Here is a 16294-nt window from a genome sequence, read left to right on the forward strand (position 1 = left end):
AAGTCTTGCCAAGTAGTTGGCGAGGCTTTCTGTCTCGCTTCCAGAGTGGTTAGAAGTCTGGGTTCTGGATCCACACTAGTGAGGGAACGCGCACTGTAGGACCTTCGAGACCACCCAGGACAGGCAGAAGCCGCTCCTTTTCGGAGTAGGTTGTTTTTCCCTGGGTTCCACCCACGCAGGGTGAGTCACGCTGCTTGACACCGATGACACTCGTTAGCCCGCCTGGATGGCTCGCTGGATGGCAATCCGGCGGCGGTTCGGGGAAGCCGCGGGAAATGGTCGCGGTTCGCACGCCGCGGCGCCACTATCGCAGGGCATCTCCAAATCAGGACCATCAGGACAGCGGCGGCAGCCCGCCGGGGATCCCCCGCACAGTGTACGTCGCGTGCTCGTAATCAGGCCGGGAGTCTGCGAAAGTTTGCTCGCGCGCGCACGTGTGTGTGTGGGTGTGTGTGTGGGTGTGGGTGAGCGTCTGTGTGAGTCTCTGTGTGTGTGTGATGTGCAGTTGCAACAAGTGCAGCGCCACCACTCATATTGCAAGCCCAGAGCCGGCGGTTCGGCTCGAGCGGCCTGCATCCTCCAAACAGCGCTCTCTGTCTCTCTCGCACCCCTACGGCACGACTCAGAAGTGTGAGAGAGACAGAGACGCAGATGGACGAAAGCAGCGATCGGAACCTCGGAAGCAGTCTGCTGCTGGAGCGTGCTGGAGAAACGCAAAGTCACACAGGCTTTTAGATAGCGAAGAACCACCTTGAAGGGGTGACCCTGGCGGCTATCAGCGGCAAGCCTGGTGGCAAGCCTGGTGGCAAGCCCCACCCAGCCCAAGGCAGACGCATTTACAATTCGAAGAAAACAAGATGGGTTTTGTTTTGTTCGCCGGGGCGTTCACACTGATGGATCCAACAATGCCTGCGCGATAGTGCGAAATGTGCTCCCTGTGCGGGACGTCCTACGAGTGCGAGAGAGAAGGGCTTCCCGCGGAATCAGTCTGCGGCGGGCACCCCGTGACGTCATCGGCCCGTTCCCATCAGTGGGGCAGTGATGAGGCAGAACTTTACTTCATCATCGCGGCTTCCAGCTCGGCTCCAGTCGGCTCCAGTCGGTTCGAGCTCGGCTCCAGAGCGCTCAACCTCCTCAAGTGCGGCGTGGAAATTTTTTTCCAGCGGCGTACTTGCCGGGGTGGGGGTAATTTTGGTCGAAAATCGTGCCGCCGGCTCAGCAGGGCCCGCCCGCTGGCAGGTTACTTGTTGTTTGAACCCGAACTGATTTATGTTCCTCCGCGGCTGTCAATGCCGCGTCTGTGTCTGCGTCGCCGACGTGTTTAAGTGCCGAGAGCCGGCGGGTGGGGTGGGTACGAGGCTCACGCCACTGCCCTCTCTGCATTCTGCAGGCCTGCAGGAGGATGACGACCTTGGCCGTGGGGACTGTAGCCAAGTTCACGGTCGCAGTGGTCCCGGCCTCGGTGTGACGTCGCCCCATTCATTCGGTGTCTTGAAGGGTGTGACAGCGAACGCAAAAATAGAGTGCCACTGCACATCAAACTCGTTGCCTGACCCCGCAAAGTGTGATGAGCACCACTCCCGCAGGAAAGAGGGCCGGTTCGCCGGGGTGCCCTCTTTCGCTGAAATTTTCTGTATCGCGTTGATTTTATTTCCGGAACTTAATTTCTCCATTAAGATGTGTACTACTAACGCAAGCAATCACACATTGGGCCTCGTAGTGTGCAGTTCTAACGAAATGATGTACGCTGCGCGTACGTGGAACGTCCTTCGCCGGCGTTTGACGTGTGCGCCCCACGCCACGTGCGCCGATACCGATTTCATCCGGCCAAACTGGGAGCAGCTGGGAGACACTGCGCGCGCGCACAAACACAGCCAGCCACGCGCAGTCTCGGAACGGATGACAAATCGGAGGCGTCGTGACGGTGGCGTGGCCCAGGGCCTGCGCCATGACGATTCGGCATCGACAGCCATGTGCCAAAGACAGACTTTGCCCGGCTGTTTGGTTTGTTTTCGGTCCGCTTGGTGGCGGCGCTGCAGGCAGTGCAGTGCGGGCTGCAGCCGTGACCTTGGTGGACCTGCAGCATCCTCGGAGCATCCTCCGCATCCTAGCGGCGCGGCGCGGCCAGAAATAGAGACTGCATCTTGTTGTCGGCCTGTCGGCGTCTCGCGCGGATTTCGTTCTCTGGCTGGACATACGTCAGCGTGGTTTGACGGCCTGACGGCAGCCGCCGCGCGCTCCGTACGCGTACTACGTGGTCTCGCGGCGGCTCACGGTGGCTGGGCGATGACGTCACGCAATTCAACTCCCCCGCGCCCACTTCCAGGACGAGGAGGACGACGAGGACGTGCCGGGAAGGAAGGGGCGCCGGATCCGCCGGCCAGCGCTGCTGGGGATTTCAGAAAGGGATCCCGCGAGCGCAGACCGCGCCGCCACCGCCAGGACCTTGCCAGGACGTACCCCGAGGCGCGCGAATCCGCGAATGGGGCAGTAAAGGACGAGTAATGGCTCCTTTAACGCGCTTCCACTGTGCCCACGTGTGTCGTCCGCAGCGCCTGCCTCGTATATAAGGCGGTGGCGGGGATCCCTCCCGCACCCTGTCCTCCGACACCCTCGCCGTCAGCATGTCCGCGCCGTCCGTCGTCGTCCTGGCGTGCGTCCTGGGGGCGGTGGTCGCCGTGGCGTCCGCGGCGGACCCACACTCTTCAGGTTCGTGGCGGGGAGGGCGGAGGTATTGTGGGGCCAGCCGCCACCCCTGCGACGTGGAGGTTCAACGAGGGCTGTCCGGGACAAACGTCGCTCGTTATGTCACATCGCGTCGCAATTTGACTTGAGTTTTTATGCGCATTGGTACCGATATTTTCAAACCGGCCGCAATTTCCCGGAAGTGGATAGCAGCCTTCGATTCTCGCTAAACCGCGCAAGTGCTCGATCGTCGTTCATTATTCGAGCACCTGTGTGTGCAATTAGAGGCCAAGCCGAGAACCGCGGATTAATTCTGTGTTTATTTTCTCGACACTGCAGCGGAGGCCCCGGCGGTGCGGCACCACGGACTCGACGTGAGTAGTGGATCCATCATCCAGCCATATCTGTAGCCCAGCACACCTCTGCCAGCAGGCTGGTTCCACAACGTGCTTTTGTCGTTCTGTCTCTCTCACGCCCATGCGGTCAGCCCAGTGAGTGTGTGAGAGAGACAGCGCCACAAAAAGTCTGTTCGGAATCAGTCTGCAGGCCCGACGTCCAACGTTGTTGTTTCTGTTCGCCAGGACCACGCCGACGCCGTCGGCACTGACGACATGCGAAGAAAACGGTGAGTTGGACCAGCTGGTTGATGCCGCTCTGTCTCTCTCCCACCCAGCGGCTACCAACGGCGCGCCCCGTGAGTGCGAGAGAGACAGAGCGACGAAAGCGCTGCGCGGAATCAGCCTACCTCCTCCACGGCTCCACGCGCCGTGCGCGATTATCGCCGTCGGTAACCACAGGACCGCGATCTGGAAGCGACCGGCGGGGCGCTGCGGTCTGGACGATCGTCATCGGGCGCCACGGCGGAAAAATATTTTCACGCCGGTATTTGAACCCGAGACTGAAACTGGTGTCTCTCTTCCGCAGGTACGTGTACTCCACCCCGGTGGTGCAGCCCGCCATCGTGCGGCCCGCCGTGTACGCCGTGCCCGCGGCATACCCCGCCGCCTACCCCGCGGCCTACCCTGCTGGCGGCTACGGCGCGGTGGTGGCGCGGCCCGCGGTGTACGCCGCCAGGCCCGCGGTCTACAGCCCCGCCGTGGTGGGCGGCTACGCGGCCCCCGGGTACGTCGGCGGCGCGGGCTACACCGGAGGCGCTGCCTACACCGGCGGCTACCGCGCCGGCTACCGCGGAGGCTACGGCGGCTACGGCGGAGGCGCTCGTCGCGGGGCCCATGCGCAGCGCGGCTAGGCGGCGCCCTGGAGGTAGGCACACCTTCGCGCGCGCCACTCGCCACACGGGCCCAGCACACTGATTCGAGGCATTCCGAAGAGCCGTTCGTTGCTCTGCGTCTCTGTCACGCTCACGGGGCGGCCGGCAGGGGTGCGAGGGAGACAGAGCGACGAAGCGGGTCTTCGGATTCGGAATCGCTCAGCAGGGACCGTAGCAAGTTGGGCTGCCTATGCTTCCGACTGCGGGCGCGAGGGCTGGAGCGTGAACTTGAAACGCTCTGTCATTCCTCAATCCTCAGTTCTTTGTTGCAGATGCATCATCTGGGAAGAGCAGCAGCGATCCACGCCGAAGTTCGTGTCGTGCCAGAGTTGTGAATAAAAATTATGGTCTCGAAAAAAAAATAACTTTGACACATTTATTTGATCCACCTCATATTTGACCACCCGCCAATAAAATAGTGAATCATTACACAGTCGAAATGTTCTGGACGTGTACAATTTGCAGACTTAAATTGAAAATGGAAAGGCAATAAATCTTGAATGAATGCTGATGATATAAAATTTTGAATGCTGTTCACTTTCACTTGACATCTGGAAAATGCAGAAGGCGTGAACTTTAGTGAGAATCTCAATGAACCAGTCACAGATAGCGGCTGAAGACGACTGGCTGTCACGCCGACATTTCCAGTGTACAAATAAGTTTCATACAATACTATTAATATTGCAATTCTAGCGCTATGAAAAAGTTGTCGAGTTAAAAATTCAATGAATGGACGTGTAGGTGTTAGGCGGATTGCCAGGTTTAGTTTGGTCCTCGTCCGTCTCACACCCAACAAATCGAGTATTGGTACTGCGCGTTCAGAACTTCCGTGATCTGCACACAGAGCAGTGAGGTGAAGAACTGAGCCTTCCCAGACTTCCAAAATGAGACGTCTAGCACTTGTTCTGTGTAACCCTAGTAACCAAAGAATATGATTTGTTTGGCGGTGCTGCATCCAGCATGGGTTTTTCCGTTCGTGCTTTGGGTGGATGGTGTCGGTAATAAATGAAACTCACGACTTTGGTTTGGCACTTAAAAGTAAAACTGTACAAGTTTATTAACATGAGCTTAATGAGACCATGGCGATGACTGGGTGATTGATGACTGGGATATCCCCGGGCACAGGCACAGCAGCGCGGGGACGCGGATGCGGCAGGGACGCTCTCACTTCTTGCCCCTGAAATCAAAACCGACGTCTTTAAGTCTCAAAACACAAAGCGGCTTTTACTTTGAAGAAATGAAAGAAAAGGACGTACCATCCGCCCGAAAAGCTTGACGAGGACGACTGCGAAGATGACTGCGAGAAGGATTGCGAGTAGCCCCCGCCCCCGCCCCCTCCGCACGTGTGGCAGGGGGGCGGTGGCGGCGGCGGCTGGTTGCAGTAGTTGCAACCTGAGGGCTCCTGGTACACCGGCACGGGCTTGTACACCGTCACGGGTTTGTACACCACCTGAGGCTGCTGGTACACCGGGCGCCCACACGAATCGCAGTAGCCTCCGCCGCCGCCGTATCTTCAAGAAAATAAGAACAAACATGAATGGCAATAGTTGAGACTTGAACCCAGAGTTACAGAGTGGTAATTCGGTGCCGGAGACCACGCGGCCACGGCGGCACTCACCCTTTATTAATGGTGACTGAGATAACCGGGGCTCTGCCGTAGCCGCCGCACAGCTTGCACACGTGGCGTCTCTTCCGGAAGTCCTGGCTCTGCGACGTTTTCTAAAGGGGTTGACAAACCGAACCGTTAGAGCCGACCGCGCCAGTCACGGGACGAGGGGTGCCGATTAGCTAAACTGGCCGAGAGGGAGAGAGACAGGGCAACAGGGCGGCGCGGAGGAGGAGTCATGAGCCATGCGTGTGCACCAGTGCGAGGCACTGCAAGGCCTCGAGCAAGGCGGAAACGGAGGCAGAAAATAGAACAGTCAGTCCCGCGCAGTGCGCCGTGCAGATTGCCAAATAGGCCGAGAGGCACTCACCACACCGTCGCCGTCCACATCGTCGTCGTCGTCGTCCGCCTCCTCACCGTGGTCACCGTGGTCGTGGTCACCCTCGTCGGAGGAGGGTCTCGGCGTGGTGGCGTGCACCTCGTCGTGAACGTGTTCGTGTACGAGTCCGTCCGCATGCACGTGGTCATGCAGGTGGTCGCTACCTGACTTACTGTCCTTCTGCGCCGACGTCTGTTCGGCCGGCGGCGTCAGCTCCACGGTGTCCTCCTTGGCGGCGGCCGACTCCTGCGGCATGTAGGAGTCCCTCTCGGTGGCGGTCGAGTCCTGCGGGACGTACGAGTCCTTGGCGTCGTCCTCCTTGGGCGGCTCGCCGATGGCGAGGAAGTCGTCGAAGACGGGGCCTTCGCTGAGCGGTCTGAGTTCGCCAGCACCGGGCAGGTACGAGTCCTTGTCCTTCTGGTCCTTGGCGAACTCGGACGCGGCGTCGGACGCGGGCGGCGAGGCGCCCAGTGAAAGGAAGTCGTCGGTCCCGGCTTCGCCCGAGGAGGGCTTCTCGGGGGAGTACGAGTCTCTGCACAACGAAAGGGTTCTGTTGAGCAGAGCGACGAACCAGAAACACTGACCAGCTCAACGCAATAATATCGTCCTTACCGTGTTGGGGCGTCGGCGGGCTCGGGAACGTCGGCTCTGGCGGCGGCCTCCTTGGCGGGCACCTTGGTCCACTCGGAGAGCTCCGGCAGGCCGGGCGGAGGCGGTACGAGATCGGTGGCGGGCTCGGACACGTCCTTGACGGCCTCGGTGGTCTCGGCCACTGCATCGTCCGACCTGGCCTCGGCCGCGGGCTGTGTCCAGTAGTCCACTGCACCGGCGGCGGGGATGCTGGGAGGGACGAGCTCAGTCACGAGCTCCTTGGCGTCCACGGTCTCCTTGGCGGTGCTGGAGGCCTCGGCCACGGCCTCGTCGGCCTGCGCCATCTTGAGGCCTTCGAACAGCTCCCACAGTCCGGCGTAGGATGACTGCGGCGGCTGCAGCTCCTCCGAGGGCTCCTTCACGGCCTCGGCGGGTGCGGCAGGGGCATCGGAGCGGGGCTCAGCGGCCTGCTTGGTCCAGGCGGAGAAGTCCGCGCCGCCGACGGCAGGCGGGGTGAGGTCCTCAGCGGGCGCTGCTGGCGCTGCGGGGGCGGCCTTCTCCAGGTCCTCGGGGGCCGCGCCCCAGTCCGCGGCCGAGGGCTGCTGGTCCTCGGCGGGCGGCAGCAGCCTCGTGAGCGCCTCTGTGTCCACGTCAAGGCCTGCAGCAGCAGCAACAACAACATCAACATCAAAACCAGGCGAACAGGAAGACAAAAAAACGTGGTGGGCACCGGTATTTGAACCTCGGCCTTACCCACGACGCCATCAGCCGGCGCTGGTCGCGGCAGGTAGTCATCGTCGTCGGCCTTCGAGGGCGGCGCGTCCGGTCGGGCCTCCGCCGACTGGGCCTGCTGGGCCTCCTCCGCCGGCGCGGACACCAGCACGCGCACCAGGCGCGGCAGGTCGCTGTCGGCCGAGGTGTCCACCTCGTTGGTGAGCACGGCGTCGGGCGTGGGCAGCGGCGGCCGGATGACGTCCACCAGGAACATGCGGCGGTTGGGCGGCGCCAGGCGCACCACGTCTGCGGGCAAAAACGACAAGGTGCTGTCAGGGACTGCATGCATTGACTGCGTTCGGCAGCGGATCTACCTGCAGGCAAAGCAGGAGGGAAGAAAGAGGCACATGGGGAAAGAGTGGGGACCGAACCTTCAACACTACTGTCATGAGTCGAGGACTGTAGCGACCTGACTAGACGGCAACCGAGTCTGCTAACTTTGTGCACACACCGCGACCCCCCGCTGTGCCGCTGCACCGCCGCCAAAGAGCACCGAAACTGTCACCTTCGCCTTGTCGCCGCACCATCAGTGTAGTGACGAATGGCGCGGTCGGCCGGTTCGCTCGAAATTAATGGAAAGGCTGACTTATCTAATTGCAAGGCGCGAGTGTGCGTTCGCTGCGTTGCGTCAGAGCGCATCACTCTCAATGCCACGCAATGCCAAGTATTTTGCAGTTTTAACGAGAAAGTCCCGCGAGTCCGCCTCCGCGGGGGGGAAGACTCTGTTTGACGCTCCTATTGGCCCGCTCGTCATGCGCCTGTCGGCGGCCTAGAGCGACAGAGAGAGAGAGAGAGAGAGAGAGGGAGAGAGAGATGACCCACTGCTGCTCATCTAATCGGCCAGCATGTTCGACATGATGAAAGTTCATCGGCAAAAAGTGCGTTAGCCAACCACTGGACCCATATTTCGCTTCATTTTTTCGCCCCAAAACACCTTCCTCCTCCGGCCGGCCGGCCTGTCCTTCAGACCGTGAAAGTGGGCGCCAATTTTTTCCCCTCTTTTTTTTCTGCATCCCGATCCCGCGACACTACTCTGCTCTGTTTGGGCAGCCTGCTTGGCGCAGTTACGCCTCGTTGCCGGCAGGGCGGCAGGGCGGCAGCAGTCATTAGTGTTTTTGTTTTTGTTGTTGTCTTTGTTTTCGAGGTGCCTGACCGGCCCGGCCCGCTAATCAAGGCATCGTCCTTCGCGCCCGCAGCCATTCGCGCTTCGCACTGCTCCGCACGTCCTCCCACTAAACTAATCAGAGGCGACGCTTCCTTCCCTCGCCGCCAGAGTGCGCGCCAAGCGCCCGGAGCACCCGGAGCGAGGCTGGACAGCCTGGGCCAGGCTGCCTGGCAGTCTGCCTGATTGCCAACCTGAGAAAACGAATTACTGCTCCGGCAGCACTGATATCGTGGGCCTCGCCAAACCGGCAAGGGCCTGGCGAGGGCGAAGGCCCCCTTCCCCCTCCCTCTCCCCCTTCCCGTTCCTGCTCCAATCGAAGGCCCTTCCAATCGGCTGCAGCGCGCTAACGCAAGTCAAGGGCCGCCTTAGGAAAGGTGCGTCGCATTGACTACTTGCTGCGTCCTTTGGTCCCTTCGGCCTTTAAGCCTTTCGGCCAATCACAATTAGAGCCACCCTGCCAAACGCCGCGCCCATCCATTCCCGCCAAAATGAGCAGACAAAGTCCGCGCCGTTCGCGGACGCCGCGACGGATGGGATGGACTGAATCCTTTTCCTGTATTTCGCGCGCGTGCACGCTGTGTATGCAGAGTGTCGCCACTTCGCCTGCTTCGCCACGGCTTTACCGGTGTGGACACGCGACAAACTCGTGCCGCGTGTGCGTGGCGTGCGTCACCCTCACGTCTTTATCTACCGCGTCCGTCTGTCTGTCCGTCTGTCCGTCTGTCTGCCTGTCCCCAGAGGCGCGCCCAGGACTACACAAACGGCCCCTGGACCAAACAGTCCTCCCCAAGGTCGGTGCACGACGGACAGCGGGTCGGGTCAGCCGTCAGCCCCGCGGGCCGCAAACGTATTCGAGGCGTGGCACGCCAGGCCACGCCACGGCACGCCACGGCATGCATAACTTTATCATTTCCTCGTGGGCTACGCACACGCACCGCGCCGGCTGGCGCAGTACCGCGCAGTACCAGGCAGCACTGCCCGCTGCCAGCTGGACTCACAACTCTCGGCTTTTTGCGTTGTTGTTGTTGTTGTTCCTTTTTTTTCATTCGCGGGAATTGAAATGGGCGATTACCGTCGTAAACTGCACAAAGTAGTATGGGAGCCGCATCGTTACATCACCAGACGATAAAGTCGTTTTAAAAATGGAAAAAGTCATTCGGGAGTAAGAACACGCGCGGCGCGCCTCGCCGGCCGCGTTGTGTGCTGTGAATGGGCGGCGGGCCAAAACCGCCTGTGCACGTGCAGCGTCCACGGCGTCCAGCACGGCGTCCAGCACGGCGTCCAGCACGGCGTCCAGCACGGCGTCCAGCACGGCGTCCAGCACGGCGTCCAGCACGGCGTCCAGCACGGCGTCCAGCACGGCGTCCAGCACGGCGTCCAGCACGGCGTCCAGGACGTGACCGTTGGCTCGTCTCCGGCTTTGTTATTTGCATGTTTGGATGATAGCCCGGTCAGGATTGGTGCCTACACTTCAATTACTTTAGGGTGCCTGGGAAGCGGTTTTTCCCGTCCACAGTAGTGTCCTAGCCGCGCCATGGTCTCTTCAGGTCAAGGTCGTCCAGGAGGACTTTGGAAAACTCCGGGAGCACGTGGGATTTTATGAATCGATGCCGGTGTTCGCGTTTTTTTGTTTGTTTACTTTTTTTTTCGTTTGGCTGCAGTGCGAAACCAAACCATAAAATTCAGCCACTGCATAAAGCTGCCGTCGTTCGCGAAAGATTAACAACTCCGCTAGACCACGACCACGGGCAGTTTGTTGACTTTGCTCCTCAGCTGGAGACCAAAACAGAAGCCTTTTGAACAGCAAAGGAAGAAGGGCGGCTCACCTGTGTCGTGCTGCAGGGACGGCAGTGGGTCCGCGGGCATCGCCGAGGTGCAGGCCGCCATGGCCACGGCCACCAGGAGGGCCGTCAGAGGCGCCATGCTGACGGAAGGCTGGCGAAGACACCGCGCACGACGTTCACTTGTTATCACACTGGACGCGCACGCAGACTGAAGGCAACACAACACAACCGGCCGCACCGCACCGCCCGAGCCCCACCACGATACTAAAGCGGCTGCACGCGACCGCGCAATATTTATACAGGGCTTTCGACGCCGCCGCGCCGCCGCCTTCCAGCGCTGCTGCCGCCGCCGCGCTGGGTGCTGTATGAGTGTGTGGATGCGTGTGTGTGTGTGTGGGTGTGAGTGCTTGTCTGTGTGTGAGAGTGGCGCGTCTTCACCTTATCGTTCTAGTGTCCAATTATGCCGAAGCGCGGCGTGCCGTCCGCAGTGCCGAGTCTTGGAGTCTTGGAGTCCGCGCCGCAGGATTGTCCGCCGATCCTCGCCTCCTCGCCGCAGAACGCCGCAGAGCGCGACCCCCTCCACCGCGGCCCCCTCCCTTCCCCCTCCAGCAGGAGCAACGCCTTGTGCCCCCACCGCGACGTCAGTGTCGGTGCGCGGCTGCGCGGCCCGAACCAGAACGCGCAATTCCACTTTGTTCCTTCGATCGGAAGAGCCTCTGAATCGGCCCGGGCCGGCCGACGACGACGGACTCTACACACAAGCCCCGGCGTTCAAGTCTCTGCCGAAAATGACCGGGCAGTCATGGAACAGCGTCAGCCTGTCGGCCTGTCTCTCTCGCACCCCCGCGGGACGACACATGAGTGCGAGAGAGACAGGCCGAGCCTGTACTGCACGTGGGGCGTCGGGAAGCCCGGCCGCCTTGGCCGCGTCGCGCCTTTTGTTCTCGACTATAGCCTGTAAAATGTAAAATCACATTTCATTGGAAGCGGCTCCACTGCTCGCGTCATTCAGACTCGGCTCATCTCTTCGGTTCTTTTTCCTCGTAAAGCCTCGTCGCGGTGCCCTGATGAAAAGAAAATGAATTAGCAGTGCGAGTGCTGGGATTGCTGCTGCTGGGGATTCAAGGAGTAGTTGCTGCGCACCGAGGTAAATTATTTCTCGTTTCGGTTGGGACAGGCGGCAGCACGCGCAGCACGTCACCGACGACGTCACGGTGACGTCACGGCACGGCGTGCACGAGGGCGGCAGGGCGGTCACTGCCAATGGCGGCTCGGCTAGGACGTGACCGGCATCACCGGCATTGCCGGCCCCCGACTGCCGGTCGCTCTGTCTCTCTCGCACCCGCGCGACGACAGCACGCTGGGAATCAGTCTGCTGGCTGCGGCTGTTGCGGCCGGCCGGGCCCCTGCGAACCGCCGGGTAGGCAGGCCCGCGCGGCAGGCGTGCACGGCGGCGGCGGTACTCGCTGGGCGCTTCAGCTCGCCGCGCTCATCACCATCATCATCATCACCATCATCACCATCATCATCATCATCACCATCATCACCATCATCATCATCATCAACGCTGTTAGGCCTCTACAGACCTTTAGCGGTTCGCCTTCACTGTAAACCTTCCTTCGGCAAGGAAAATGTACAGAAGAATACAGCACGTACGGAACAGGGACGAAAAACGAGCACGGACGTTCCGAAGTTGAAAAGCACGGAAGTTCCGTCGGCCAGACTTGTTCCGTGCTTTTGGCGCACTTTTTCTTTCCCGTGTCGTCCCGACCAATCAATAACAATAACGATAATCGCAGCGTTTATCAAATTATTCTCATTCCTGTCTGGTCAACCTTTGGCGGAACGACACGCCGTGAGGTTAAGCCCCGGCCCGCCCCAAGCCCCGCCGCAGACGGACTTCCGAAACAGGTTGCGCCTCTTGGTTACTCGCTCGCCAAACGGGTGGTGCTGCTGCACGGCCTTGGTGTCCTCGCCCTGCACCGCGACGCCGGCCATGCCAGGCCTCGCGTTCCCACGCCAGTGGTTCACCCGGGCGGCGGGGGCACCAGACTCGTCTCGTCTCTCTCGCACTCACGGGGCGCCCCGTCTAGGCGCGAGGGAGACACAGCGACGAAAACGGCTCTCGGAATCAGTCTGCAGGGACGGCGGCGCGCGCACCGCCACCGCCCCGGGCCGCCGTCGCCAGGCACTTCCGTAAACACTGGCACGCAGCGCACTGCACGCCCGGGGCCCCGGGGCGGTGGGACTCATCCCCGCACTGGTTTACGGCCAGAGCAATACGCACCGCCCAGAGGGGAAAAGAGCGCCATTGAGATTTTTCCAGTGCGCCCGCGAGGCTTCCAGACTGAGACGGACGGCCGCGGGGACGGCGCAATGCGAGCCACTCAGTGGGTGCCTCGGCGGCTGGGCGGAGCTTTACTTTTCGCTTCACTCGTCGAAACTTTAGTTGCTGTTTTCGAGTGGAGTGGCCGCTGAAGTTCCCTAAGTTGCCGCGCCATCATTGGCGGTCGTCGCGGGACTCCCCGCGCGCCGTGCCATTTGGCAGTGTCGGTGCCGTCGGCCGTCGGCATCAGCATGGCGTCGGTACACTGGGAGACCCCGAATTACAGCGCTGGAGCGCCAAACACTGCCTGCTGGAGCGCCAGTAGACTGATTCAGAGAGTCGCCCTGTCTCTCTCGCACTCATGCGGGACGCCCCACGAGTGCGAGAGAGACAGAGCGACTCTCTGAATCAGCCTGGACATCAGTGTGGACCGCACGTTCGTGTGGGTGCTGGAGCCGCCGGAGCCGAATCCGAAGGATTCGAATAAGACAGCGGCCGTTTATACGATTGGACCAATCTCCTCGGACCTGTGCCGGGGCCTCGGCCGGGCCGGCCACGACACGGCGAGTGCCTGGTGGCGCTGCGGGTCCCACAGTGTGGGGGCGGGCTGATGGGTGGGCGGGCGATTCCTGGTCGAGGTTTCCTGGTGCCCGCCGTGCCCGCCGTGCCCGCCGTGCCACTGTGGCGCGCTGACGCGCCACGCGAGGCGAGATGCGCCGCAAGCAGATGCACCACTGATTCATGATCTCGCGGACCAAGGTCCCGGAGTCGATGACTCTGGTGTCGTGTGCTGCAGCGCTGCAGCCAGCCAGCCGCTGTCACGCCACAAAGGCGGCTGCCGCGCCGCGCGCCTCGCTCCCTCTCTCTCGCACTCGCTCGCTCCACCGGAAGGCTTTTCGATTCGTGTCGGCGGCCGGTCCCCCGATATCGGTCACGGCCGTGTCCTAACCTAGCCTAAGGAAAACCTAGCCGACGAGCCGCCATCCGTCGTCCTGCCGCGGTCCTGCCGCCGCACGCCGGCCCATCCTTGACTTTTTTGTTGTTGGTGTTTTGTGTCGTTCTTGTCATGGGCCGGGCCGGGCCGGGCGGCTATGGCTTTGGCTGGGCGCGCCTCGCCTAGACGCGCCGACGCCACCGCCGCCGAGCCGGTATAGTAGTGTGCCAGCAGCGCGCTCTGGAGGACAGCTCGAGTCAACACACCACACACACACACACACACGCACACACACAATTGTTTGCACTCGTGACACATATACGCATTACGCATGCAAACAGGTATAACACACGCGCGCTCCTCCTCGACTCATCTGCGCATCAGTGCACATTCCCACACGAGTTTGCGCCCCGCGCACACAGCGAGGCGATCCAGCCAGGCTAGCTGGCGCTAGCCGGGCCGCCCAGGAACTTTTCCAGGCTCGGGACGCCGAAGTGGACTTCCCCGCGAGATCCAGGATGCGCCGAATGCGCCGCTCCGCCATGACCAGCCCGGATGACTTAGGCCTACAGTGGGTTGACGTCGGGTTGACGTCGGGTTGACGTCGGGTTGACGTCGGGTTGACGTCGGGTTGACGTCGGGTTGACGTCGGGTTGACGTCGGGTTGACGTCGGGTTGACGTCGGGTTGACGTCGGGTTGACGTCGGGTTGACGTCGGGTTGACGTCGGGTTGACGTCGGGTTGACGTCGGGTTGACGTCGGGTTGACGTTGGGTTGACGTCGGGTTGACGTCGGGTTGACGTTGGGTTGAAGTCAGGTTGATGAGCAGTGCGCGGTTGCCTGCTCAAGCTGCATCTCCTGCTCAATCTCCAGCTACTTTTCCATCTCCACCTCCAGCAACGCGGCACACGTGAAGATCAAGCTGCAATTAAGCGGCGGGGAAGAAAAGAAGGAATAAATGAAGCGACTGCCAGTCCTGCTCGTCCTGATAGTACTGCACCGCATTGAGGCGTCGCCGCGCGGACTCCACGTGACTCGAAGAACAGGTCTTTGTCTTTCCTGGTGCGACTCTTTTAATAGCGACGTGCGGTTTCAGCGCACTGCTGTCTGTCTGTCTGTCTGCTGCCTGCCTGCCTGCCTGCCTACCTGCCTGCCTGCCTGGCGGCATGGTAATCGTGCGCAGCGAAATCCACTCGCACTGATAACACGCGGGTATGACGTCACCGCGATTTTTCGCCTGACCTAGCCTTCAAACGGTTCCGCCGATAGTCGGCAGACACGCCGGGCGATGCACATCTTCACGCCTGTCATCTGGCGGTAGTCCGAGAGCGATATTGTAATCCTGGGAGAGTATAGCAGCACCGGGATGCTCCTTTTGTGACCACAAGATGCGTGAATCCAAGTACCCGTGGACTAACAGCCCACGCGAATGTTCCTCGGAGGTGCGGCTTCTCCTCCACCGTCTTCCAGGAGCGCTGCAGCGTGCGAGCCGCGCCCGCCAGGTAGGCCACCCAGCCGGCGTGCCAGACGGATGGGAGGCCGCTTGGCGGTGGGGCGGGGACACTGCGCCTGGCTGTGCTTCGGGCGCCGCGAAGGAAGGGCTGCCTATACCGCGGGGGCAGGCTGCAGCTAGTCCGCGCCGGTGGTGGGTCTGGGGGGCTGGACTCCGGAGCGCCTGTCAAGTCGAGGGTAGGCAGAGCCGCCGAGCGCCTTTGCTGCGCGGGTTGGCCTACCCTGGGCTTCGCAGGCGGCGGCGGCCTCCCGACGAAAACGACGACTGTCAGCGCTCTGTCTCTCTCGCACTCATGGGGTGTTCCCAACGGGTGAGAGAGAGAGAGAGACAGAGCGTTGAAACGGCCCTTCGAAGCGGGGGACCTTGATTACGCGCTGCCCGGGTCGTCGCCTTCGGCCGAGCCTTCGGCACTCTTTGAGCGGACTGACGCGGAATCCAAATCCGCGGAGAAGGAGCAGGAGCAGGACATGGAGTGGCTCGGCGTGAGAAAGCCGGGTGGCGGCCAGGCGCGGCAACGCCACGCCATCCTCAGCATTGTGCCGAGAAATAAGCGCTCCCATCACTTCAAGGCCGCCCGCAAATGTGTGAGGAAGGGGAAGAAGGATTCCTCAAAAACCCACAAGAAACAGGCCCTCGCGTTTGGTGGCGAGGGAGGGCCTGTTTACCCTACAGGCTGTAGCGAAGCATTTTTTAAACTTTTGATATATTTTTTAAAATTAATTTTTTTTTGTCTTGACGTTTGAGACGCCCTCCGCGACCCTAAAACAGTCGGCCCGCTTCCCTCCCTCCCCCTCCCCGACAGCCCCGACCTCGCCGGTCCCCGCCCGCATGGCCTGCACGGCCTGCACGGCCGCATGTGGCTGCGAGGCCCCGCCGACGGTTCCCGCACTTTTCTCGAGACAATACCAAAGCCGCACAACAAAAGCCTGAGTGGCGTGTGCCACTGGAAGGGATCCCTCCTCTCCGAAAACGCCAATGCCTCTGGGGTCAAACCGGGCCAAGACCGCCGGCCGCGTGCGTGTGTGCGTGCTTGTGTAAGTGTACGTGTAGACCGAGACTACGGCAAATCCCCGTTCTTTGCTATTGTCATGGCTAGCTTCAATTTCAGGTCCATTCATAAATGTACTTTTCTTCAAAGTTTACCTTCCGACACCAATTGGATTTTGGTGGACGTTGAATGGCGGTGAATGAAGCCGAGAGATAGCTTGCCTTATGATTTACTCATTATTTGTGTGGTGAGTTTTTGTTTTGAAAAATAAAAAATTCA

The 16294-nt window shown here is 61.0% G+C and overlaps 1 protein-coding gene and 1 long non-coding RNA gene across 2 annotated transcripts; one reads left to right on the forward strand and one right to left on the reverse strand.

Moving 5' to 3' along the window:
• The first annotated feature begins 2813 nt into the window (after positions 1–2813).
• Positions 2814–3738, forward strand: LOC117649340. The gene is made up of 3 exons (XR_004587973.1): positions 2814–3059; positions 3267–3310; positions 3610–3738. It is a non-coding gene; the product is annotated as an uncharacterized LOC117649340 (long non-coding RNA).
• A 1236-nt stretch (positions 3739–4974) lies between these two features.
• On the reverse strand, positions 4975–10773 carry LOC117649331 (fibrous sheath CABYR-binding protein-like). Its single transcript, XM_034391973.1, has 7 exons — positions 10297–10773; positions 7285–7551; positions 6553–7189; positions 5932–6472; positions 5574–5674; positions 5212–5466; positions 4975–5132 (listed from the first exon to the last, which is right to left on the reverse strand). The coding sequence occupies exons 1-7, from the start codon at positions 10391–10393 to the stop codon at positions 5120–5122; spliced, it is 1911 nt and encodes a 636-aa protein (XP_034247864.1). The 5' UTR covers positions 10394–10773; the 3' UTR covers positions 4975–5119.
• Positions 10774–16294: the final 5521 nt, after the last annotated feature.

Source organism: Thrips palmi, unplaced genomic scaffold (assembly GCF_012932325.1).
Source record: "Thrips palmi isolate BJ-2018 unplaced genomic scaffold, TpBJ-2018v1 HiC_scaffold_4, whole genome shotgun sequence".
Classification (NCBI taxonomy): domain Eukaryota; kingdom Metazoa; phylum Arthropoda; class Insecta; order Thysanoptera; family Thripidae; genus Thrips; species Thrips palmi.